The following is a 27,361-nucleotide window of genomic DNA, read 5'->3' on the forward strand; positions in this document are numbered from 1 at the left end:
TGAGTTTTCCTATGTCACTTTTTTAAGTTCTTACCAAGAAAAAATGATAGCAAGAGAAGACTTGCTGCTTTGGGCCAAGCACAGAATGAGCAGGATGAGTGGTTGATGTGACTTCTGCCAGCAATTACTGCCCCATGTGGTAGTCTGCTTGCTTCCTGGAATGTTCCAGTGTCCATTCTATCACGTGATCCTGGAAGTAATTGGAAACACCTGTTGTGAAGTCAGAGAGACCCACGGTTAAATCCTGACTTCTTGCACATGGATGCAGCAAGATGACTTTCTATGATCTTGAACATGTCAAAAAAAAATCTGTTTTCTGTTTCCTCATTTGAAAAATGAATTTACTGATACCTACCTTGCAGAGCTGTTGAAAGAATTAAAGAGAATAACTTATATAATGTATGCAGCTGAGAAGGCAGAGATCTGCAATTCAGCTGGGTATCATCTTGTTAAGCCATGAGATGTTGAGACCGAAACTGCCCAGGAGGGAGTAGGGCAGGGAAAGGGTGAAGATGGGATGGAGGGTTAGAAGTGGATTACATCCTCTCACCATGCTTTGTGCCTGGCCTTGGAGTCTATGTCTGCCAGGAAGGGGAATCTTTTTTTCTGTTTTCCAAATTGTGCCCTGTAGGCTTGGGGGCAGCTGACTGTCTTTGTAAAATGCCAAAGAATGCCAAGCTTAGAGATGGTGGCCAATAAATTATAGCTGTTATCATCCCTATCAAGTTCATATCCCAGAACCATGAGTCTAAGTTTCCAGCTTTTTGGGAAAAGGGATGTGGTTGGTTTGTTTTCCATTTAAAAATGATTATTAATCTCTATTCTTTGAAAGACAGGAAATGTCAAACCTTTTATACTACATACAAGGTTGTGTGGCTCATTAAATTATTAAACCCCATGTTCTTCTAACCCAGTGGCTTTACAGGTAGGAGCCACAGGTGAAGACTTGGCAAAATGTTTCAAGCTTCAATCAGGAGAATTGCAGAGGCCAGATTCTGACCCAGTATGAGGGTAAGGGGGAAGTTGCTTCCTAAGGCAGGTGTAGACTAGACAGCTCCTCACCAGATGTGCTGCCTTATGTGCTGGAGGCCAGTGTTGGCAGGAGGAAACCGGAGAGAAACCTGATCCTGAGAATGAGAGAAAGAAGGAAAGTTGTTCTCACCCATGCGTTAATGCAGTTGTTCAGTGGCTGTGAGCGGGCACTCAGGGAAGATACCAGGTTTCTGTTATTGATTTTCAGGACTTGGGACAGTTCTGCTCCCCTTGCCTGGGTAAATGGGCCCTGCCTCATGGAAGAGAGTCTCCTGCTGGGATTGCAGTGATGAAAGAAAGGACCCTCATTTTTTTCAGTTGTTTTATTTTGGATTAATTTTAGACTTATTAATTTTAGACTTATAGGAGAGTTATGGTGATAGTATAGTATACTATAGTATACTATCTAACTATAGTATACTATACTAACTATAGATAGTATAGTATACTATACTATCTAACTATAGTATACTAACTGTAGATAGTATACTATACTAACTATATAGTGTAGTTATATACTATATATATAACTAGATAGCTAGAGAGTATAGTATATGCTATATATACTATACTATACTAGTATAGTATCTAACTAGCTAGCTAGATAGTATACTATACTAACTATACTATCTAGTATATTGTACTATATTAACTCTCCTATAAGTCTAAAATTATTCAAACACCAGAGGCTGGGTACAGTGGCTCATGCCTGTAATCCCCTCCACCTCCCGGATTCAAGTGATTCATCTGCCTCAGCCTCCCGAGTAGCTGGGATTACAGGCACCCACCATGCCTGGCTAATTTTTGTGTTTTTGGTAGAGACAGCGTTTCACCATATTGGCCAGGCTGGCTCAAACTCCTGACCTCAGGTGATCTACCCGCCTCGGCCTCCCAAAGTGTCAGGATTACAGGCATGAGCCACCGTGCCTGCCCTCTGGTGTTCTAATGTGATTCTCTCTTTCCTCAAGAAAGACCCTCAGCGTGGTCACAATAACTCAAAAAAGCCACTCATCTTGCAGTGAGCCAGAGGAATTCTAGAGAGGGCTGCTTTCTGAGAGAATAAACCATGGTTCCTGAGGTTATCTGAGAGAACTTTCTAGAAGGCTAGTTGCAGATGTTATAGTCCATAGTCCTCACTAGGCCTTTCTATGTGGTCATGCTCCAGGCTCATGAGATGGTGAGAATTCATATTAGAGATAAATATCACCTTGGCTTTTCCCCAGTTGTTCCTGCACACCTTCTTTGGAAAGAAGTGCCCTGTCTCCTTTAGCAGACCCCCAACTCCCAGGGTTCTCTGGAGTGAAACATTCTCTTTAGACCTTCAGACTGGGGATGACTGGAACCTGAGCCTGGTCCCAACCAAGACAGGGGTCTGATGTGGAGAGATGACCCCATGCTTGACCCCCTGATTTCTTTTCCCTAGTGGGCTTTGTACCTAGAAGAGAAAATTCAGGTTGAGGGATGTCAGCACAGGTTGACGGGAGGCTGGATAGAGTCACAGCGGTAGGGATTTATTCAGTCAGCCATTTAGTCAATCAGCAGCAAATACTTATGGAATGCCTATTCAGGGTCGGAAACTGTTGTAGGTGCCAGGAATAAAGAGCGAACACAAAAGTCTCTGCCCTGGTGGAGTTGACATTCTACGGGCTATTGGGGGCAACATGGAAAGTCATATCTGGAACACAGAGAGAGGAGGTGTGAACAACACTCCCGGATTTCAGGAGTATGGGGAATTTGGGAGGAGATAGAGATCTGAATGGGGAAGATGATAGGTTCTGTCTGGAACGCTTGGCATTTGGGCTGTTTGTTGGCCATCAAGGCTGAAGTGTCCAGTTAGATATGCAGAGCATACTTGAAAAGACACATTTAGCAGGTGCCTGGGAACACTATACAAATGGGTGAGATCACCTGGCAGAATGGGACTCACAGTGGGGCTCAGGCAGGAGCAGGGGCATGTCAGGGCCACCTCAGGAGCTTCTTTAAACTCCATGAAACAGTGCTCTTGACTCAGACATTTAGAGATTTGAAACACTGCCTAGGGCCATCCTCTCCAATTAGGAATTACTGCCATTGAGGTGTCTCCTAAGAGGCTGTCTATGTTGAAGCAATAAGACTTGGGGGTCACTGTATGGATGGAGAACAGGGCCCAGGTAAAATTGGAAGCCATCACGCAGTGTAAAATTTAGAAGAACATGCTAGGTGGTAGAAAGCTCCTGGCTAGGGATCAATAAAGCAAGGTCTTCATTCCAGTTTCTCCCTAACTACTGTTGCCTCACACAAGACACTAGCTTCTCTGAGTTTTAATTTTCCCATCATTAAAATCTGAGATTAGACTACACCAGTGGTTCAAGAGGCAGCAGTATCAGCACCTCCTCAGAACTTTTTAGAAATGCAAATTCTTGGGACCCCTTCCTGACTTAGTGGAATTAGAAACAGGCTGGGGTCCAGCAGGCAGTTAGCACAAGTCTTTCAGGTGATTCTGATGCTTCCAAAAGAAGTTTGAGAACCACTGGCTTAGATGAATTTGAAACTCCCTGCTAGCATTAAAGCTTCTACACCATGTTCTTGTTCAGATGCTTTTGTCAGGTTTCATAATCTGTGCTTCTTTGTCCTCCTCCAATTGTTAAATGATTGTAAGTCGGTTTCTCCTTGAGGTGGGAGGATGTGGGTGTTGTGTGTATGCCTGTGTATATGTGTGTCTGCATGTGTGCATATGCTTACGTGTGTGTGTGTGTATATGTGTGGTGATAGGAGGTTGGTGGGTGGAGATGCACAGCTTTTCTGCTTGCCTTCTTAGATGATGTAACACAGCGGTCCCTAACCTGGGACCCCCCTGGGAGTTTGGGGTCTGCTAAAGGAGACAAGGCTCTGGAACAAGGTCACCTTTCCAAAGAAGGTGTGGAGGAACCACTGCGGAAAGGTCAAGGTGATATTTACCCCTAATATGAATTCTTATCATCTCATGGGCCTGGAGCATGACCACATAGGAACTCCTAGTAAGGACTGTGGACTATAACATCTGCAACAAGCCTTCTAGAAAGTTCCCCAACCTTTTTGACACCAGGGGCTGGTTTCCTGGAAGACCGTTTTTTCCATGGATGAGGGTGGGAGGTGGCATGATTCAAGCACATTGCAATTACTGTGTACTTTATTTATTTCTATTATTATTACATTGTATTATATAATGAAATAATTATTTCTTATACAACTTACCATAATGTAGAATCAGTGGGAGCCCTGAGTTTGTTTTCCTACAACTAGACAGTCCCATCTGGGGGTGATGGGAGACAGTGACAGATCACCAGGCATTAGATTCTCATAAGGAGTGCACAACCTAGATTCCTCACATGCACAGTTCACAATAGGGTTCGTGCTCCTATGAGAATCTAATGCTGCTGATCTGACAGCAGGCGGAACTCAGGCAGTAATGCTAGTGATGGGGAGTGACTGTAAATACAGATGAAGCTTGGCTCACTCACCCGCCACTCAACTCCTGCTGTGTGTTGCCCGGTTCCTAAAAGGCCACAGAACAGTACTGGTCCATGGCCCCGGGAATTGGGGCCCCGTGATGTAAGAAGTGAGCTTGAGTCGATGACAGAAACAGGTCACACTGTGCAGGCTCCCACACAGAGTAGGTACTTGGAAGTGGTTTTGTGCCTTTACCTTCTCTAATATAACTGAGTTGACTGACTATAGTAGGTTGTCAACTCTTTGGTGCTGCCACTGTCTCCAGCAGCTCTTGATCTGTGGCATCTGTGCTCCCCTGGGATTTCCAACTGAGTCTAAACAGGAACCACTGCTAGAGGCTTTCAGCATGGATTGCTCTCTGCCGGAAGTCAACACTTGGGCCAGAAGAATCCTTTGTGAGATCCCTTTACAACCCAGCTGAGCCCAGTTTGTGTAGCAGCGTGACACTCAGAGGTGCAGACCTACCCTTGACACTAGTGCATGGAGCACAAGAGTTCCCATAGAAGCCCACGTACATTTGTCTTAAAACATACAAGTCATCAAATAGACTAACAAATTATTAGACACAATATTTTCTCTCCTTCTAACCTGACAAATATATAGTACACTTTCATAATGACCAGAAAGAGCAGGTTCAAATTCCAATTTCTCAGACTCCTTGAATATCTACTTTGAGAGGAGGCAACTTGTATTTCTACTTGGAGAGAACTGCCCTGCTGAGCCCTGGTCTGCCCCAGGCCTCACCCTGTCCCTCCCTGAAGGGCGTTCATATGCACACGCGTGGACATCTCTGCCCACAACCCTAGCTAGTGCTGTCCACTGCCCATCCTGGAGCACAGCAACCCATTGGCCACCCTCTTGCCTGAGGGCCCACATGGCTAGCAGCACAGTTCACCCTCAGAAGGACACGCCCAGGGACAAGGCCACTGAGGACCAGGAAAAGGGCTCGGGACTCTCTGGGCAGGGAATTCCAGGGTCATGAGTACCCAAGGAGTGGATGGAGCACAGGCTTTCCATAGGAATGTCCTCTTGGCTTGGGAGTCCACACTCCACTCATGGGGAGTGGTGTGGCTAGAGGAGGATCCAAACTGGTCCTTCTAAAATAGGGCCCACGTTTGCCTGGGTCTGAGGGAGCACTGCCCTGAGGAGCTGTTCTGAGTGGCTCTCTTTCCTGCTCACTGCTAATACTCTGCAGATACTTCCCCATGAAGAATTTAGGGAGGAACTCTAATTTATGATCATCTAATCCAGTGCATTGACTAGGACATGAGGAAACCAAAGCACTCCACAAAGGTAGGTTACTCCCTGGAATTACACTTGGGAATGATGGATTACTTCCTGGAATTACACTCGGGCATGATGGATTACTCTCTGGAGTGGCAAACTATTCTTTGGAATTGCACTCTGGCATGATGAATTTCAAAGGGAAACATGATTGTGATGTGTAGGGTAACTGCTCCACAGAGAAAAGCCAGCAGGGATCTGGAAAACTCTTCCAGCTGCTCCTTAGTGACTGGCAACTTCTTTAATCCACAGGTAACTAGAACAAACACTGTTCTGTGTCTTAAACCCACGTTTTCACTGCTGCCTTGAGGGCATCACCTTGAAAGTACCTCCAGTGGCCACTTTTTTTTGGGTTACACATTCATAGTGCTGCTTTAATAATAATAGTTGGAACAAGTTTCAAACAGATGGAAATATGGTTTTTGTTTTCCTATTCGTAATTTTCTGACTATTTTTAGTTAGTCTGGGCATTCTCTATTGCATCAGTGAATGTAACTTGGTTCTTTCTGTGAAAATCAAATAACTAAAAAGCTAGCAATGTATTTCTGTCACAGATGATATTTTTGTTTGCATTTTCAAGTGTTTTTATGAATTGGATTATAAAACTAATTGAATCAGAGATGAATTTCGCTCAGAATTTGAAGTATTTTATGAAATAAAATTTCCATAAGAAATTGACCTAATTATTCAGAAGTTTCTAATGCAACAGCCTAATACAGTTTTGAAAGTCCTCCAGAGAAAAAAGCTCAAGCATACTCTCCCTCATAGCAAAGAAACACCCTTTTTATTTACTTATCTCTTAAGCAGTATAGCTTCTAGTTTACAGGAACACAGCTTCAGGGCATATTGTATAGATGCATTATTTTAGTTTCAAATGCTATGTTTCTTCAAAACTAGTTTTCTATTATGTACCATATTTTTCCATCATTTGTAACTGTTATTCGTGAAACAAGTGTTATTTTTATATTTAACTGCTTAATATTACTTGTCTCACACGTAAGTGGCCTACTACTTAGATTTTTTTTAATATTGAGGAAGCACTAGCATGTTTCTATGTAATAGATAAGATCCCAGAAGACTTCAGAGTTATAACCATTGTAAAAAAAAATTTTGTTTCATTAAGAGTTTTTTTCGGCCAGGCACAGTGGCTCATGCCTGTAATCCTAGCACTTTGGGAGGCCAAGGTGGGCGGATCACTTGAGGTCAGGAGTTTGAGACCAGCCTGGCCAATATGGTGAAACGTCATCTCTAGTAAAAATACATAAAAGTTAAGCTGGCATGGTGGTGCATGCCTGTAATCCCAGCTATTCTGGAGCCTGAGGCAGGAGAATCACTTGAACCTAGGAGGCGCAGGTTGCAGTGAACTGAGATCGTGCCACTACTCTAGCGTGCATGACAGAATGAAACTCCATCTCAAAAAAAAAAAAAAAAAAAAAAAAAAGCTTTACTTGCCCTAGCCAAAGGTTTTCCTGATGATTCAGACATTGCAGAGATGTGAGGAAAGCCTTGGGTGGTTTCCCTCTTATGTTTCTCTCCGGTGTCTGGAAGAGATTTAGAGAATTACTTTGATCTGCTCATCGCAGTTGCAACTATATCCTAATGTCTCCGCATCTCTTATGGTGATACCAGACCACGTGCTGTGACTTTGCCTGATGGTTTCTCTGGCCTTTCTGGGTTCACCACCTTTCTGTACCTAGAAATTATCTCTAGCCAGTCCCACTGGTGGTTTACTCCTCCCTTTATCCCGCCCCCCTCCACACATACCCCAATAACACAATTTCTATATAATCAATATGCTTCCTCTGCAAATACAGCTTCAGATGGGCCTGGACTGGGTCCTGCCCTGCCCTCAAGGACACTTCAAACAAATACACAAATAGAAAAATGTTGTCCTCAAAATACAAATGTCGCTTGAGAAAGCCTCTGTTACTTCCTTCTATCTGCCATTTATAGGCCCTTCTCCACACAAGTTTTAGGGGTTCCAATCCAATGGCCCCAACCTTTGTGCTGCACTCAACTGCTTTACAGAAAAAAAAAAAAGTTTCATTTACAAACACACATTCTCCAAAAGAGGCTGCAGAAGCTGTGGAAAGGGAAACTGTATCTCTTAGGCTCAGGGGAAGGCAGTGGGTTCCACTGCATGCACAGCTCTGAACAATTAATAGTGCTGCTCCAGGCCCAGGGTTGAGCAGGATTCTGAGGCTTCCCTGAAGAGGAGAGGATGGAGACAGTGTGACCAATTTGACGCTGAGGGTGACTTGCAGGTTTCTGGAAGTCATGGTGGATGGTGATGCCATCTACCAGGGTTACAGGAGGGGCTCGGGTCAAAAAGAAAGATGACGAATTCAGTTCTGTTATGTGAAATTTGAAAGGCCCAGTGTCACCTGGGTCTACCTGGCAGTTGGGTACATAGGCCTGCTCCTCTGAAGGGAAGGGCTGGGCTGGAGAAATGGGTGTGGGAGCCACAGCATATATGTGGCAATGACTGGCAGGGAAGAGGGTATAGTGGGAGCTGAGAACAGGGAGGCCAGGCAGAGTCACCAGGAACATCAACGTGATGGGGAGGGGAGAGGAAGAAATTCTCTACCTGGCTCCTCACTGTCCCATTGACAAGATCCTCATTCAACAGACTCTAGACCTCAGTTTCTTCATCTGTAAAGTGGGAATAATATCTTCCTCCACTACCTCTGGCAAACATGATAAGTTGAAGACACATACTTACTACTGGTCCCTTCAGTCCCCACTAAAATGCTTGTAAATTGGGGAGAAGAGTAGTAACCAGCAGGACAAAGGAAACAGACAAAGATGGCAGCAATAACATTTGAGAAACCAAAATGTGCATGGACAAGTGGCGATAGATTTAGAAACCAAAGAAAGATGATTTCTAGGCCAGGAGTGAGACAAAGATCAAAAGTGGGCTAAGGTTTGAGCATTGCTTTAAGATTTGCAAAGGCACCTCCCTCTCTCTGTCCTTTCAAATAGATCTTTCTCTTTTTAAAGAAATACAAAATACTCTTTTTAAATAAATTCAAGTGGTAAAGATACTGGCGCTCTGTATGGGTAAACCATAATTTATCCATCTCTTTACTGATGAGCAGTTAGGGTATACCAGGAAAAATAAACATGCAGATAAAAGTACATACTTCATGAGGATAAAATCCAATAACATCAGAATGGTTGTTATCTCTGGAAGACAGGAAGGAAGAGGAAAGAGATGCAGTATGAAATTTTAGCTGTATTTTATTTACCTTTATTTTCTTTTTAAAAAATACCTGAAAATTAAGATTATAATAATTATAGAACTATATAAATGTTATGTTTATGTATATATTAATATGTTTATTTATATAAATATTACAAATACTAATTTGAGAAAGAGAAAAACTCTTCCACTCAGTATGTGGTGACAAGTGAGTGTGTGTGAAGACAGCCTGCTGGGAGCACTGGGCTTCCCACAGCTCTGCTCAGAACCTTCATGAGGGCATGGTGCTAGAGCCCTGGTCTTGGGCCTATCTCCCCTCTCCCAGGCACTGTGAGACCTGGCCCACCTTCCTGTGAGGGCCAGTGGTAGTCCCCCTCTGGCTTCCACTGCTATGATGGGGGCCCAAAGGGACATGATGGTGAGCCATCATTCAGAATCAGAACTGTCCTCGAGAATCCAGGACGTAGAGAGCAAAACATTTTGAAAAATCCTGTTCTAGCTGATGAGCAGCCACCGAAGTAGAGAGGAGCGAATGGCCGCCTGTTCTGTGCTCTTTATAATCAGGTCCTCCCTGATGGCGCTTTGGTCATTGTCCACTGACAATTCCTTGTGGCCTTGTTCACAGCACTAACAACCTCCTTCCTGGGCACCTTCGTTTTTCTGTGTCTGTTGATAAGGGTTTTTTGTTTGTTTGTTTGTTTGTTTTTAAGATGGAGTCTCGCTCTGTCACTCAGGCTGGAGTGCAGTGGCACAATCTCAGCTCACTGCAAGCTCTGCCTCCTGGGTTCACACCATTCTCTGCCTCAGCCTCCCGAGTATCTGGGACTACAGACGCCCGCCACCATGCCTGGCTAACTTTTTTTTGTATTTTTTAGTAGAGATGGGGTTTCACCATGTTAGCCAGGATGGTCTCGATTTCCTGACCTCGTGATCTTCCTGCCTCGGCCTCCCAAAGTCCTGGGATTACAGGCGTGGCCACTGCGCCTGACCGATAAGGGTATTTTTTTTTTCTTTTGAGACAGACAGTTTTGCTGTGTCACCCAGGCTGGCGTTCAATGGCGCAATCTTGGCTCACAGCAACCTCTGCCTCCAAGGTTCAAGCTATCCTCCTGCCTCAGCCTCCCAAGTAGCTGGGATTACAGGCATGTGACACCACGCCCGGCTAATTTTGTATTTTTAGTAGAGATGGGGTTTTGCCATGTTGGCAAGGCTGGTTTCAAACCTCTGACCTCAAGTGACCCACCCACCTCAGCCCCACAAAGTGCTGGGATTACAGGTGTGAGCCACCGCGCCTGGCTCATAAGGGTATTTTACGTGGGTACATTACCTTTTGTTATTGAGAGCTAAAAGATCTGTATCATTCATGACAAACTATTTTTAGCCTTACCCTGAAATGCAGAGAAACAGACTGCAAACATGAGACAGCACCATTTGCTCCAACCCAACTGGTGCAAACTTCACGAAGCAGTGTTATTTTGCAGATTTCCTTTAGTAACCAAGGAGTGTGGTTTTACCCGCACCCACATGTCTTTTGATCTTTGGATGTAAAAATATTTTTGAAAGTGAACTTTTAAAATTGGGAAAACAATATAACATTCTGGAAAGCTTGCCAAATAGAAGATTATGGGAGAAAAATTGTCCTTCATCTCAGCCACCCTAATGTATCAATTAGCTTTCTTCTCTTGCCTTCAAGTTATTTTTCAAATGAACATATTAAATAACTGTAATAATAGTATTGGTGGCAATTGAGTATGCTTTTCTATTTAATACTACATCATAATTTGCCGCAGTGTCATACAAGCCTCTTTTTTTAATAGACTTTTTATTTTGAAATACATTTAGATTTATAGAAGAGTTGGCTAGTCACTAGAGAGAATGCTTATCCACCTTTTACCAATTTCTCCTCATGTTAACATCTTACATAACCGTGGCACATTTGTCAAATCTAAACAATGAATTAGTGATAGTACTAACTAGTGATAGTACAGTGCTATCAACTGAACCACAGACTTTATTTAATTGTACTGGTTTTCCCACTGCTGTTCTTTTTCTGCTCCAGGGTCCAATTCAAGATACCACAAGCACACCTTGTGTTTATTGTGTGTATACCAGTAGATTCAGGTGATACACCATACTTGGCCTAACTATTTCCCTCTTTCTAAATATTTAGATTGCTTATAGTTTTTCCGTATCACACGTAGTACTATGAAGAACATCTGCATGTGGGTAGTTGTATTAGTCCATTCTCACACTGCTGTAGAAATAAGAGAGGTTTAATTGGCTCATGGTTCTGCAGGCTGTGCAAGAAGCATGGCTGGGGAAGCTCGGGAATTTCAATCATGGCAAAAGGCAAAGGGGAAAGCAGGCAATGTCTTACGTGGCCAGAGTAGGAGGAACAAAGGGGGAAGTGCCTTACACTTTTATTAAAGAACCAGATCTTACGAGAACTCACTCACTGTCATGAGAACAACAAGGGAGAAATCCTTCCCCATGATCCAGTCACCTTCCGCCAGGCTCTCCCTCCAACACTGGGGATTATAATTCGACATGTGGGGACACAGATCCAAACCATATTAGTAGCCTTCTCTTCTTTTAAGATTCCTTCCTTATGGCTGTCTATAATCAGATTTCTGGAGGCCCAAGGATAAGAATGGATTTATGGCCCTGGATATCATTGCATATTGCCGCCAAAGTGTCTTCCACAATGTCTGAATACTCATTTATACTGTCATGAGCAATTTTTTGAGAGTAGTGCACTGATGTACCCTTGTCAGTGTTACTCTCATTTTAATATTTTGGCTAATTTAATAGATGAAAACATCTCAATTTTTGAAATGTGTATTTCTTTGGTAACTAGCAAATTTGAATATTTGCCCATGTGTGTTTACTAGCTATACTTCTTTTTTTTTTTTTTTTTTTTTGCAAATTGTCTCTTCATATTTTATTTATTGGGGTCTGAATTTTCTTATTAATATGCATGAGTTTTATAATAAAGATATCCCTTGGCCTCTCATTTTGCTGCAATTATTTACCCCTCCATCTATTGTTTGAATTTTTTCTTTTGTAATTTTCGAAGAGCATAATGAAAGTTTTATGATGTAGATTCCATTATTTCTTAAAAATTTATATATTTTTAGTCTCTTTTAAGCTTAGAAAGGTTCTTCCTCTAACTCTGGTTTTAAGATCGGGCACAGTGGCTCATGCCGTAATCCCACACTTTTAGGGTCAAGGCGGGAGGATTGGTTGAGCCCAGGAGTTTAAGACCAGCCTGGGTAACATAGTGAGACCCTGTTTCTACAATAAGAAGAAGAAGTAGTTAGCTAGATGTGGTGGCACGTGACTGCAGTCCCAGCTACTCAGTCGGCTGAGGTGAGAGGATCAACTGAGCCTGGGAGATGGAAGCTGCAGTGAGCTGAGATCACACCACTGCACTCCAGCCTGGGTGACAGAGGGAGACCCTGTCTCAAAACTAAATAAATAAATAAGTAAATACATTTTAAAAGTCTGATTTTTAAAATTCAATTATTTTCTATAATTTGAGATCCCATATTTAACTGATGCATCTGGAATATTTTTGGTATTTGGTCCAAGTGTCTGACTGAGCCACCTCTCACTCACCAGCTGCCGGCGACCACACCTCTAACTTCGTGGGTGGTCAAGCTGAGTCACTTCCAGCTGAGTGACTGGCATCCTCCTTCTCTGTGTTGCCCAAGCTAGAATCCTTGGAGTCACCTAATTTCTACTTTTTTTCTGTCTTTCATTACCCACATCCAGCCAGCCATGGAGTCCCAGTAGTTGTATATTCGTGGTTCATCCCCCAGTTCTTTGGGGAAGAGTATATGCTGCTTTCTCTGCCTGGGACCCTTTTCCCATCCCCACTCTGTCTGCCTCGTTCCTATGGGTCTATTGCACAGAGCCTGGTATGTCATTGCTCTGGGCCACTAAAGTACTCCAACTTCCCAACCCTAATTCTCACACCCAATCGTAATATCCTGCTAATTTGTGTCCCTGTGTCTCTCTTCATCATTAATGTAGAGACTGACAGTGCCTGGTATGTATAGGGTGCTCAATATGTTTGTTAGGTGTGTGAAAGAGCAAATAAATGAGTGAAAATGCCAATAAAATAGGAGTCATACCTAACCAGGTCCCAGCAGGGTCCGATTTAAATACTTTCCTACAGAATATGAAGGTAAAGGGGGTAGCACATTACAATTCATGCTTTTTATGGATGCCAAGAGGTCATGGATACCTTAAATTGGCTTGTTCACCTTCTGGGTGACTGTTTTACCCTCCTTCTAGATGCCATTACTATAATTCAAAGGCTGGAAAATAAAAACTACATTTTCCAGACTGTCTTGTAGCCAATATTCTGGATGTCAATTAGGTCCCACCAATTGGATACACTCTTGAGAGACAGGGAAGGCTGGAGTGGGGTGGAGGCCGTTTTCTTGCTGCTATTTCTCCAGCCAAGCAAGGCCATCAAAACATGAGAACTCATCATTCCAGGACCCATCGCCAGTCTTGTGGGTGTCTGGAAGCAGTTGGGGCAGCAGTAATGCCAGTAGTGAGGGTGAAGGCAGAGGCTTCCTGGTTCTGAATCACCACTATAGCATTCTCTCATTCATTCCCTCTCTCCCTGTCTCTCTCTAATAGAGCCATTGGAGACTCCTGAATTAATTTCTCTGGTCTTTCTACCAATTTCCATAACCCCATCTTCCTGTTTACCTAGAGCGTTTCTATTTTCTGTACTGAACCATTGCAGATACACAAGGGATACAAGAACTGGTTACCCTCTTAGTGACCCAAGGAGCCTGCCTTGATCAATTGCAATTTTTCCCAGAGCAAAGGAAGCAAGAAATACTCCTAAGACTATGGGTGAGGCTGTGCTTACTGGTTATTTTATGGTTCTACAAGGGACTCATAAATCATTTCCGTTATCTTTCTCCCCCACTTTTCAGCCATCTTTAAGACTATGTTAGAATAGGCCTCTTCACTTAGCAATAAATATGGCCAGTACTTGATAATTACACAGGGGGAAGCAAACATAAAACTACCTGAGAAAATATAGGTGAATAATTCAGATCTTTCACAAACTAAGGGTACTTACAAATCAGTGAGAAAAAAACTAAAACCCAATTAAATATGTGCAAAATACTTGAAAATAGGAAGAAAAATAGCCAAAAAAGATGCTAAAATATTTAACCTTTTTTTGGATCAAATTTGCCAAGGTTTTAAAAGACTATTTAGAGTTTCAAATTCATAGTAAAATTGAGAGGAAGGTAGAGAGATTTCCCATATACTCCCTGTCCTCATGCATGCATAACCTCCCCCCTTATCAGCATCCCCTACCAGAGTGGTACATTTGTTAGTGAACCTACATTGACACATCATTCTCACCCAAAGGCCATAGTTTACATTAGGGTTCATTTTTTCTGTTGTACATTCTACGGGTTTAAACAAATGTATGACATGTATCTACCATTATGGTATCGTATAGAATAGTTTCACTGCCCTAAGAACCCTCTGAACTCTGCCTATTCATCCCTTGCTCTCTCCTAATACCTGGCAACCACTGGTCTTTTTTACTGTTGCCTTTTTCAGAATGTCATAGACTTAGAATCATACAGTATGTAGCCTCTTCAGATTGGCTTCTTTCACTTAGGAATACCCACTGAAGTTTCCTCGACGTGGAAACTTTGAGGATTGAAACTATGGATGAGGCTGTGCTTACTGGTTATTTTATGGTTCTACAAGGGACTGATAAATCTTTTCCATTATCTTTATTTCCACTTTTCAGCCACCTTTAAGACTATGTTGGAATAGGCCTTTTCACTTAGCCTATTCTAAGGCTAAGTGAAGGAAAAAGGAAAAGCTTCCTTTTCGTGGCTTGATAGCTCATTTCTTTTTAGCACTGAATAATACTCTGTTGTCTGGAAGTACCACAATTTATTTATCCATTCACCTACTAAAGAACTTTTTGTTTACTTCCAAGTTTTGGCAATTATGAATAAAGCTGCTGTATATATCCGTGTGCAGTTTTTTGTGTGCACGTAAGTTTTTGACTCCTTTGGGTAAATACCAATGAGTACACATGCCAGTGGTATGATGAGTATGTTTGATTTTGTAAGAAACTGCCAAACTGCCTTTCAAAGGGGCTGTACCATTTTGCATTCCCACCAGTGATGAATGAGAGTCCTGTTGCTCCACATCCTTGCCAAAATTTTGTGTCGTCAGTGTTCTGGATTTTGGCCATTCTAATAGGCATACAGGGATGGTATCTCATTGGTGTTATAATTTGCATTTCCCTGATGACATCTGATGTGGAGCATGTTTTCATATGCTTACTTGCCATCATGGTATCTTTTTTGGTGAGATGTCTGTTAAGGTCTTGGTCCATTTTTCTTTTTTGGTTTGTTTTCTTTTTTTATTTTTATTTTAGGTTTGGGGGTACATGTGAAGGTTTGTTACATAGGTAAATACATGCCATGGGGGTTTGTTGTACATATTATTACCTTACCCAGGTATTAAGCCCAGTACCCAGAAAAGTTATATTTTCTACTCATCTCCCTCCACCCATTCTCCCCCATCAAGTAGACCCCAGTGCCGACACCAGCTTGATCAGGGAGACCCTAACCCAGTGGTGCTAGAGGAATTAAATACACGCACACAGAAGTATAGCGTGTGGAGTGGGAAATCAGGGGACTCACAGCCTTCAGAGCTGACAGCCCCAAACAGAGATTTACCCACATATTTACTGACAGCAAGCCAGTGATAAGCATTATTTCTATAGATTATAGATTAACTAAAAGTATTCCTTATGGGAAACAAAGGGATGGGCCAAAATAAAGGGATGGGTTGGGCTAGTTATCTGCAGCAGGAGCATGTCCTTAAGGCACAGATCGCTCATGCCATTGTTTATGGTTTAGGAACGTCTTTAAGTGGTTTTCCACCCTGGGTGGGCCAGGTGTTCCTTGCCCTAATTCCAGTAAACCCACAACCTTCAGCGTGCGCGTCATGGCCATCACGAACATGTCACAGTGCTACAGAGATTTTGTTTATGGCCGGTTTTGGGGCCAGTTTATGGCCAGATTTGGGGGCCTGTTCCCAACACCCCAGTGTCTGTTGTTTCCTTCTTTGTGTTCATAAGTTCTTATTATTCAGCTCCCACTTATAAGTGAGAACATAGGGTAGTTGGTTTTCTGTTCCCACTTTAGTTTGCTCAGGATGATATCCTCCAGCTCCATTCATGTTCCCACAAAAGACATGATCTCTTTCTTTCTATGGCTGCATAATATTCTATGGTGTATAGGTACCACATTTTCTGTATCCAGTCTGTCATTGATGGGCATTTAGGTTGATTCCATGTCTTTGCTATTGCAAACAGTGCTGCAATGAACATTCACATGCATGTGTCTTTATGGTAGAATGCTTTATATTCCTCTGGGTGTATATCCAGTAGTGGGATTGCTAGGTCGAATGGTAGTTCTGCTTTTAGCTCTTTGACGAATTCCCATACTGCTTTTCACAATGATTAAGCTAATTTATACTCCCACCAACAGCGTATAAGAGTTCCCTTTTCTCCACAATCTTCAAAGCATCTGTTATTTTTTGACTTTTTAATAATAGCCATTCTGGCTGGTGTGAGATGGTATCTCATTATGGTTTTGATTTGCATTTTTGTAATGATCAGTAATGTTGAGCTTTTTTTGTTATGCTTGTTGGTCGCATGTATGTTTTCTTTTGAGGTGTGTGTTCATGTCCTTTGCCCACTTTTTAATAGGGTTGTTTATTTTTCTCTTGTAAATTTGTCTAAGTTCCCTATAAATGCTGGATATTAGACCTTTGTCAGATGCATAGATTGCAAATATTTTCTCCCACTCTGTAGGTTGTCTGTTTACTCTGTTGATAGTTTCTTTTGCTGTGCAGAAACTCTTAAGTTTAATGAGATTCCATTTGTCAATTTTTGCTTTTGTTGTGATTGCTTTTGGTGTCTTTGTCATGAAATCTTTTGGTCCATTTCTCACTCATTGTTTGTTTATTTTTATTGTTGAGGGTTTTTTTTTTTTTTTTTTGAGATGGAGTTTTGCTCTTGACACCTAGGCTGGAATGCAGTGGTGCGATCTCGTCTCATTGCAACCTCCGCTTCCTGGGTTCAAGTGATTCTCCTGCCTCAGCCTCCCAAGTCGCTGGGATTACAGGCTCCTGTCACCATGCCCAGCTAATTTTTGTATCTTTAGTAGAGGTGGGGTTTTGCCATGTTGGCCAGGCTAGTCTCGAACTCCTGACCTCAGGTGATCCACCTGCCTTGACCTCCCAAAGTGCTGGGATTACAGGTGTGAGCCACCATGCCCAGCATGTTGAGTTTTAAGAGTTCTTTGTTATCTTAGTTTGTTCGGCTGCTATATCAAAATACTATAGATTGGGTGGCTTATAAACAAGAGTAATCTATTTTTCACAGTTCTGGAGGCAGACAAGTCTAAGACCAAGGCACCAACAGATTTGGTGTCTGGTGAAGGCTCACTTCCTGGCTCATAGACAGCTGTCTTCTTGCTGTGTCTTCACATAGCAGAAGGGGAGGGGGAGCTCTCTAGGGTATCTTTTGGGGAACTAATCCTGTTCATGAGGGCTCTACCCTCATGACTTAATCACCTCCCAAAGGCCACATCTACAAATATGATTACATTGGGAATTAGAGTTTAACATATGAATTTTGGAAGGACACAAATATTTTCTCTATAGCATTTGCATATTTTGGATAACAGACCTTTATCAGATATTTCTTTTGCAAATATTTTCTCCTAGTCTGTGGCTTTTTAAAAAAATTTTTTTATTCTCTGAGCAAAAATTCTTTAAAAAGTGGTAGTAGTAAGACCTGGTGGGGCTGTGTTACTTTATACTGTTACTTATACATCTCATGTACACCATTATAAACTTCTAAATTGGTTAATTTTCTAAATGTAAGTTTGATGATATTTATTAGAAATCTTTAAAATATTCATTCCCTTAAATCAACAATTCTCAACGGGGAGCAGTTTTGCCCCTTGGGGAGCATTTGGTAATGTGTGGACATGTTATTAGTTTTCACGATGGGTTGGGGAGTACTACTGTCATTTGGTGGGTAGAGACCAGGGATGCTGCTCAACATCCTATAATGCAAAAGGGCAGCCCCCACAAAAACTAGGCAGCCCCAAATATCAATAGTGTCAAGGTCGAGATACCATTTTAGACACAAGAGCTCTGTTTTAAGAATTTACCCAAATAAATAATTGAATGCACCTAAAGATGTATTCATTTACTCTTTTGGGGAGAGCAATAAGTCATTAGTAGTAAAAATGAAAATGTATATACTGGATAAATTTTATAGGTATCCATCCTAGAAACACTGGCACATGTGTGCAAAAAGGCATATATATAGATGTTCTTTTCAGCATTATTTTTACCAGTGATATTTTGATAATAACTGCAATGTCAATCAATGGAGTAATAGTTAATGTACACGCTTGCTCTGAAAAGCAGAGTTTTGGCCATCCAACTTCCCACTACTGTTTTCTATGATCCTATCCTCCTGCGGGGTTCCTTCTTTACTGTAGATGGGCTTGGTGGAAGAACAATTCCCAGAACTCATCTCATCCTGTGATTTCCCAGTTTAGAAACCAGAAAGGACTGATCCTTCCTTTCCTGCCCCTTGGTTGAGCCAAGAGGAAGCCACATGGCCTAAGTCTAGCCAATCAGATGAGACATTAAATCTGGAACAGATTTAATGGGAGAGTCAGAGAGATCATTAAGAATTAAATCTCTGAGTGGTGACAATCGTAGGTGTATATGGGGCAGAGGGGAGCTGACTTTTGGCCTCATGTTTCCTGCTGACAGCACTGGGCTTCTATTACTTGATCCACTAGAAAAACTTTGGGTTCTGTTATTAAAAACGTTGATGACAAGCCCTAGCAGCAGTCCATTAAATAGATACATTAGATCTCTGTGAGTTGCAAAGTATTCTAACTGATATGCTGGAGAATTACGTGCAATAGTTAAAAAGAAATCTCACCAGGACATATTACTAAGTGGAAAATCAAGTTGCAGAATGTTCATTTACTTAAGGAGTGTTTATTATGCTTTTACCATTACTAGTTTCTGTACTCTGAACAAGATAGACCTGGTCCCTGCCCTCATGGAGCATTACTTAAGATAGCAAAATATTGGGAATAAATTGCCTAGCAATAATGAGATGACAAATGCTATTTATTATGGCACATGTGTTATATGGAAAAATTTACAGCCGTTAAAAATAATGATTTTAATGATTGTAAATATGCTATTTGTACTATATATATACTAAGTGAAATAAGACTTAAAATTATTAACATGTATATATATATACACAATCACTATATATAATAAAACAATTTAAAAATTACATACACATGGCCGGGCACAGCGGCTCATGCCTGTAATCCCAGCACTTTGGGAGGCCAAGGCGGGCAGGTCACAAGGTCAGGAGATCCAGACCATCTTGGCTAACACAGTGAAACCCCGTCTCTACTAGAAAATACAAAAAATTAGCCAGGCATGGTGGTGAGCGCCTGTAGTCCCAGCTACTCGGGAGGCTGAGGCAGGAGTATGGCATGAACCCGGGAGATGGGGCTTGCAGTGAGCAGAGATGGCGCCGCTGTACTCCAGCCTGGGCGGCAGAGCGAGACTCCATACACACACACACACACACACACACACAAAGCTGAGCTTCCCAAATCCAAAAATCTGAAACCCTAAATGCTCCAGAATCCAACTTTTTGAGCACCAATGTGATGCTCAAGGGAACTGCCCATTGAAGCATTTTGGATTTGAGATGCTCAACAGCTAAGTATATTGCAAATATTCCAAAATCCAAAAAAATCTGAAATTTCAGATAAGGGATGTCAACTGTATAGAAACACACACACATACACACACACACAAACACTTTTTTAAAATTGCACGTGACCAACAAGAGATATACCACAATGCTAACAGGACTCATTTCTGAATATTAGAATTAGAGATAATTTTTTATGTTTTCTAAATTGTGGCAACCTGTATATATTATTTGATAATTATAAATCTTATCATCTATAACTATGAAGTTACTTAAGATAAATAGTAAAGCATTTGAAATTTTTAAACTTCATTTTATACATAACTATATTTTTTAAATGTCCCACAATAGGAATATCCTAGCTATATAAGCAAACGCATCTGTGTAATGTATACATAAAACATATATGCTATTGAGTAAACACAAATGTGCCTGTCATCTTACTTTAATACATTTTATACTTTTAGAGTCAAGTCAGAAGTGTTTGTGGTAGCCGGGCGCGGTGGCTCATGCCTGTAATCCCAGCACTTTGGGAGGCTGAGGCGGGTGGATCACGAGGTCAGGAGATCGAGACCATCCTGGCTAACATGGTGAAACCCTGTCTCTACTAAAAATATAAAAAAATTAGCCGGGTGTGGTGGCGGGAGCCTGTAGTCCCAGCTACTTGGGAGGCTGAGGCAGGAGATTGGCATGAACCCGGGAGGTGGAGCTTGCAGTGAGCCGAGATCGTGCCACTGCACTCCAGCCTGGGCGACAGAGCGAGACTCCGTCTCAAAAAAAAAAAAAGAAGTGTTTGTGGTCTATGGTACCCTGAATCTCCCTTTGCTGGTCCCTGACCTATTAGAAGATACCTGAGAGAATGAGGGCAATAGTTGGACTGATTTATCTACTGATGCCAGGTTGGGAAGGGATAGCAAAGTGAGTGAGGTCAGCTGAGATAGGTGTGGTGTATCAGAAATTGACTGCATTTCTGGAATTATCTTTAAGTATGCTTTTCATCTGTCAGATAATGCACTCTAAAATCATGTTTGAGTATACTCAAGGTGGGATGTGTGGAGCCTCTAACACAATCTCTTTTGTTTGGGGGCAGGCAAGGTAGGGCCTCCTCTTGACATCAAGCTGGGCGCATTGAACTGTACGGCTTTCAGCATCCAGTGGAAAATGCCAAGGCATCCTGGGAGTCCCATCCTTGGATACACTGTGAGTACACGGGCATGGGAGTTTCCTCGGTGGGTGTGTCGTGTGACTGTATATCTTTCTCATCCTTGCTTTTTCTAGATGTCTATCTTTCCATATCAATAACTTCCCCATTCTCCCTCTGTAAAGCTAGAAGAAATGTCCCACTTTGAAGGGTATTTGTAAATGCCCTGAATGTCACATCACATCTGCATTACTCACTTAGGATCTATCCAGTTCTTTCTCTGTTCAGCTGTGGGAAAATATAAACTAAAAGGACATGGTTTTTGCTATTCAATTGCCTATAGTCAAATCTGGAAAATAAAGTATGAACACGGGAAACAGGAAATCACTGTGGAATGTTGTCAACAAGTACAAAATAATGTAAAGTAAGAAGGTGGGGAGACAAAATGGAGGAAGCAGCAGAGAATGCATTCTTATCTGTCAGAGGCTGCAAATTGGGCTGATATTATTTCACCAAAATGTTTTCTTTGAATAGTGTTTTTAGAAATGAGTCAACTTTGAGAAGTCAAGACATTTCACATAAATGTTTGGAGTTGTGCACTGTCTGGGATATGGGGAGAGCTGGCCACACTGGGTCCACACTCCTATCCACCTGCTGGAACTGAGCTGCTCATTTTAGATGAGATGTAAGACCCCGGTACCACCCCAATCCCACCACCTGCTACTGTCTCCATTTCACCGAGGGACAGTATCCATTGATCATGGCCCTCGTCCTATTGTTTTCTAAAAGTAGAGGAATGTATCTCTGGGCTCATGTCTTATCAAAAGAGAGAAAATGAAAGATTACCCGGGAGGCTCATGCATTTTGGGAAAAATAACATGAGCCACGTCCAGACCTCTGCATCTCACTTCATTGATATGTGTCTTCCTCCTGGACTCCGCAGGCTTCTGAGTTTGCAACACCCCCCACCCAACCCAAGTAGGTCTGATGTGTGTTCCCGCAGAACTAGTGCACGTGACGTTAGGCGACGCACCTCAGAGCCTGCTGCCACTGTGAGTGCAATTACAACCTTTGATCTTACACAAGCACGGGCTCTGCTCTCACCAGGGTGTCTGCATCTTTTCAAGGTCTTTTACTCTGAGGTTGGCGCAGATAAATCCCTGCAGGAGCAGTTGCACAGCGTGCCTCTCAGCCGGGACATCCCGACCACGGTGAGTCTTTCCATCCTGGCAGCCCCCTCAAAAGCAGGTGGGCACTATTCGGGCGGATTGCTGATTTGGTGTGTGTGCTACTGTACATGTAAGAATAATAACTAACGCTTGTAATAGTCCTCTAGGATTTCCAAATGTCATTCATGTACATTTCCTCTGAACCATGCCATCTACATCTCTGGAAAATAGGCATCTGACGAAAGAGTCCTGGTGCAAATGCTTCCATCCTGGACTCAACCCCATTTTATCATGCAAGAAAACTGCCACCTTACAGCTGGTTTTTCCCCTTCTTTTCTTCATAAAGTTCATTTCTGTTTTTTTTGAATCCCAATAAAAGCTTTATACATAAATACGATGCATTTGTATCTTCCCAGCTGCCTGAAAACACAGTGCAGAAGAGGATGTAATTTGAAATGTATATTTAAACGGTCCAAATTGTTTATTTTTTTTTTCAAGCCCAGTGCCCCATCCTTCCACTAACCAATTGTTGGGTCCTCATCTATTTTCTTTTCTGTTTCTCATCAAAGTCTCTTGAGTGAATTTCTGGCCTTAGGCATCTTGTGTTTTCTTTTCTTTCACTCCCCTCCTCCTTCCTAATTCTGCCACTACTCTAGGCTAGAGCCTTTTGAATTGCTCTACAAGGAGTTAGCACCAGTGCTCATAACACTGTTATAATGGTGGTGGTGGTGCTAACTCCTATTTGATCCGTGCCTTCTGGCGGCAGCACCTGAGAGAAACCTGTTTGTCATCCATGATAAGGAACTATCACTTACTGAGCATCTGTTACCTGGCAGCCACCACCCTTTGCTTTACATTTGCTTTGCCACCTAATTTTCACAACTATCCTATGACCTCATTTTACTGACAAGGATGCTGAGACTCGGAGAGGTGAAGTAACTTTCCTCAAATCATACATTAGTGAGTAACAGCATCAACTGTAAACTCAGAGCTGACTGACCTCTGAGCCCCTGCCCTTGCTGGTTCTACCAAAGCTCTCATGACTCAGAAGGAATAGATGCACATTTCCAGCTTGCTTTTATTTTGTATGACATGCTTTTCAGCTCAAAATAGACTTTTGCTTAAGCACCCAGCATTGGCCACAGAAGCTGTCAACCCCAGCCTCTGCAGTTTACTCTCTCAAGAAAGGGTGATGGGTTGGGTTGGAACTTTCAATAAGCTCATTGACCTCACCAAGAAGTCTGATTGTCCCTAGTAGTGTCCCCAGCCACCCCAGCCTGGTGTCCTGCCGGGCTCACTGCTTGGCCTGGAACCCAGTCCAGGTATCAGGAGTGATACATGCCTTTGAGTCTAGACGGTGCCTCTGAAATTGATATCCTGCCCATCACAGAACCTGGGCTGAATGTTGGCATCTCTCTGAAGGTCACTGCTATATAAATCTAAAACAAGGCTGGGAGGGAGACCAGCACGCTGGACTTTTAGGCCTGTTTCTTCCGTTTACAGGTTGGGTGATGTTGGTCAGAGTCACTTAACCTGTCTAAACCTCAACTTTTTTTCCATGAAAGGGTGTAATAATTATTCTCTTGTGAGGATCAAATAAAAGCCATGTGGATGGTGATATTTACCTGTTAAATATATTCTCTCCATTATCAACATCTAGGCATTAGAGTATGCTATCAAATTCTGCATTTGATCATCTTGCCAATTTTGACAAACTTGCATAGGGGCTACTCTATGCCCAACACAAGACAACACACAGTCCCTGTTTGGAGGCAGCTTTCAGTCTTCTGAAAACCATATCCACACAGATAAAACAATTAGGGAGCAACGTAAGATCAGATGTCGTTATTAACATGCTGCTTAGTAGACAGGTTTGAAGGGGGAGAGGTGAGTGTGAGAACAAGTGGTCAAGAGGTGAAAGTTGGGACTGAGGACCGAAGCAGGAACTTTCTGGAAAGGCAGACTCAGGGGAGGGACATCCCAGTTGGAATGGTTTGAGCCCAGGGAATGAATGAGAATGAATGTGTCCACACATGCCTCTCTCTCTCTCTCTCTCTCAATCTGTGTGTGTGTGTGTGTGTGTGTGTGTTTGTGTGTGTTTGGGGGGGTGGGGGTGGGGGGTGGGGAGAGTTGCAGAATAAAGAGAATGAAAAGAGGAAATCAAGACTAGACATAAAGGCAGTGATTCAGCAAGGGAATGGGAGGAGCCTGATATAGCAGAATGGGTCCTGGATTCTGATGACTTGTGTTCAGATTTCTGCATCTCAACAAAACAGCTGCTTAACCTTACTAGGTCTCAGTTTCCTCACTGACATATATCATAGTGTGTCTGTGGTTCCCAAACTGTGTGCCAGGGTGCTCCAGGGTTCTGCAGCAGGCTCACACGGGCACAGTAGAATAGTTAACATTTTTTAGGAAAACAGCAACATCTGTGTGAACTACTGTATTAGTCCGTTCTCACGCTGCTAATAAAGGCATACTTGGCACTGGGTAATTTATAAAGAAAAGAGGTTTAAATGACTCACAGTTCCGCATGGCTGGGGAGGCCTCAGGAGACATACAACCGTGGTGGAAGGCACCTCTTCACAGGGCAGCAGGAGAGGGAATGAGTGCTGAGCGAAGGGGGAAGCCCCTTATAAAATCATTAGCTCTTGTGAGAGCTCACTCACTATCACAAGAACAGCATGGGATAAACCACTTCCATGATTCAATTACCTCCAGCTGGTCCCACCCTTGACACATGGGGATTATTACAATTCAAGGTGAGATTTGGGTGGAGACATAGAGCCAAACCATATCAACTGTTATTACCAAGTTGTTTGGATATAACTACTTAATAAATGGAACAGTTAGACATTTCTTTTGGCATAGAGATGCTATAAATATTACTGACACACTAAGGGTGGAAAGAACAGAGAACGTTTTAGGAACTCTGTACTATATTATATCATTCTATAGATAAAGATGGGAGTTATTATATCATATCATTCTATAGATGAAGATGTGAGTTATAAGGTAATGATTGTAGAACCTTCAGCACGATACCTGGTACAGAATGAGAGCTTAGTAAGTGGTTAGTATGATTCATATTGCAAAGATGTGTGTTTGCTGCCCTTGGCTGTGCATGACAAAAGGGGCAGGTGCTGTGCAGATTTGTTTTACTCATGCAAGTTTTTTTTTTTTACTCTTCATGTTGCCTCTGTTTTTTCCTCTCTCCGGGACCACCTGATCATCAGGCAGTTTTTGTAAGCATGTTTTAGAAAAGCTAAACCCCTGTCCCAATCCAGGATTCAGGGGATCTCTTTTCATCAAAATGTTGATTTTCCTGCATCTCCCTCTTGCTGATTAAGGCTCAGTGGAGAGTGCCTAGTTCTAGTGTAAGCACAGACAGCTGAATCTACAAGGTGAGTTTTTAATCGTTTAGAGGAAGCCACTTTTATCCTTGCGTGTACTCCTTCATCTCACATGGCAGAGTAGGGTTAAGGGGAATCTCTCTGAAGGTTGAAGTAATTTAAGCTCTGGTTCAAGAGTAGGTAAAACAGATTGAAAAGGAGAGAAAATATTTAACAAGTGACCACCTCTGTGGAGGTAGCTCCCTCTCTTTTTACCTCCTCTTTTCTCACTCCCTTATTTCCTCTAACAATTCCAGATTGCGTTTTCAGTAAGATAGGACCGATTACCTTAAAAGGTAGATTTGGTTTTCTGGATTGAATGCTAAACCGGGGAGTGGGTTGACAAATGGTTAATCTGATTTAACTGATAAAATGACCAAAATACCCTGGTTGATAATGTGGAGTTGGGCTGCATTGTTTGATAATCTGCCTTATAGTAGCTTTCAATTTGGCAGCATTTCAAGCCCATCTTATCTTTTTCTTAAAGTAATACTCTCCAGGTTTCCTCCTGGAAAACAAAATAGTAAAACAAATCAGGGCAATTTGGTAAATTTTTTAGAGTTAGAAATAGAAAAGGATGTTTAGGGTGGTGGTCTTTACACTTTTTGATCATACATACCATCAGTTAAAAAATATTTGAACATGCACCAATATATGTATATTTATGTATTTATAAATTATACATATGCTACTGTACTAATATATTATGTACATTATAAAATCTCACAGAATTTTAAAGGAGGAGATAAAACAGAAATAGAGTTCATGTGTTTTCTTCTGGCATCTCAGTGGATTGTCTTGCTGTCCCCGGTGATGCACCACCACCCTGCTTTAGAGTCCACTGGTTGACCCAGAACTTAGAGAGAGAAAACTTACAGGAATCAGAAGACTTATTCCTGCTCTCTCATCAGAGCAAGGGTGACCAGGGGCGAAGTTACTGATCTTTTCTGAATTTCTCTTCAACTATAAAATGAAGGGATGGGGCCAGGCACAGTGGCTTATGCCTGTAATCCCAGCACTTTGGGAGGCTGAGGCGGGTGGATCAGCTGAGGTCAGGAGTTCGAGACCAGCCTGGCCAACATAGTGAAACTCCATCTCTACTAAAACTACAAAAAAATTAGCCAGGTGTGGTGGTAGGTGCCTGTAATCCCAGCTACTTGAAAGTCTGAGGCAGGAGAATTGCTTGAACCCTGGAGGCAGAGGTTACAGTGAGCCGAGATCACGCCATTGCACTCTAGCCTGGGCAACAAGAGTGAAACTCCGTCTCAAAAAAAAAAAAAAAAAAAAAAAAAAAAAAATGAAGGGATGGACTAGCAATGGTTCTCAACTGGGAGTACCTTTGTCCCCTCCTGGGCATTTTGGTGGACAAGCATCAGGGATGCTAACTTTCCTGCAGTACACAGGACAGATCCACATAAGGAAGATTTGTTCAGCCTCCAAAGCCAATGCTGCCCCTGTAGCAAAACTCTGGAAAATAACTTCCTGTGACCAGGGAGTAGAAATCCCTACAACTCCTACCTCCGCCCTGCTCTGCACAGCCATCCTCAGCGCATTGGAGGAAGGATGCTTGGAAGTTAGCACTTTTCTGTTTCTCTAGTGCCTTCGACGGGATGATGCTAGGTGGTCCCAACTGCCACTAAGGCAACTGAGGCCCAGCCTTGACTTGTGGGGTCAACTGTGAGGTTGAATCCAAGTTTACTAGCTATTAATGAAGGTTGTTTTAGAAGAATCATAGACTTTCAGTGTTGAATCTTTGGCCCAGAGAAGCTAAGTGGCATCTCCAAGACCACACAGCTAGGTTAGCAGCAGAACCTGGGTCTCCTG

At 42.4% G+C, this 27,361-nt stretch overlaps 1 protein-coding gene across 1 annotated transcript in view; it reads left to right on the forward strand.

Annotated features, from left to right (window-relative positions):
* The window catches only part of EGFLAM (EGF like, fibronectin type III and laminin G domains), a 208,877-nt gene that overhangs the window by 58,748 nt on the left and 122,768 nt on the right, over positions 1-27,361 (forward strand). The window contains exons 2-3 of the mRNA XM_003776579.5: positions 20,926-21,035; positions 22,104-22,187. Coding sequence (XP_003776627.2) covers positions 20,926-21,035; positions 22,104-22,187 — 194 coding nt within the window. The remainder of the gene's footprint in view (positions 1-20,925; positions 21,036-22,103; positions 22,188-27,361) is intronic.

Source organism: Pongo abelii, chromosome 4 (assembly GCF_028885655.2).
Source record: "Pongo abelii isolate AG06213 chromosome 4, NHGRI_mPonAbe1-v2.0_pri, whole genome shotgun sequence".
Lineage (NCBI taxonomy): Eukaryota > Metazoa > Chordata > Mammalia > Primates > Hominidae > Pongo > Pongo abelii.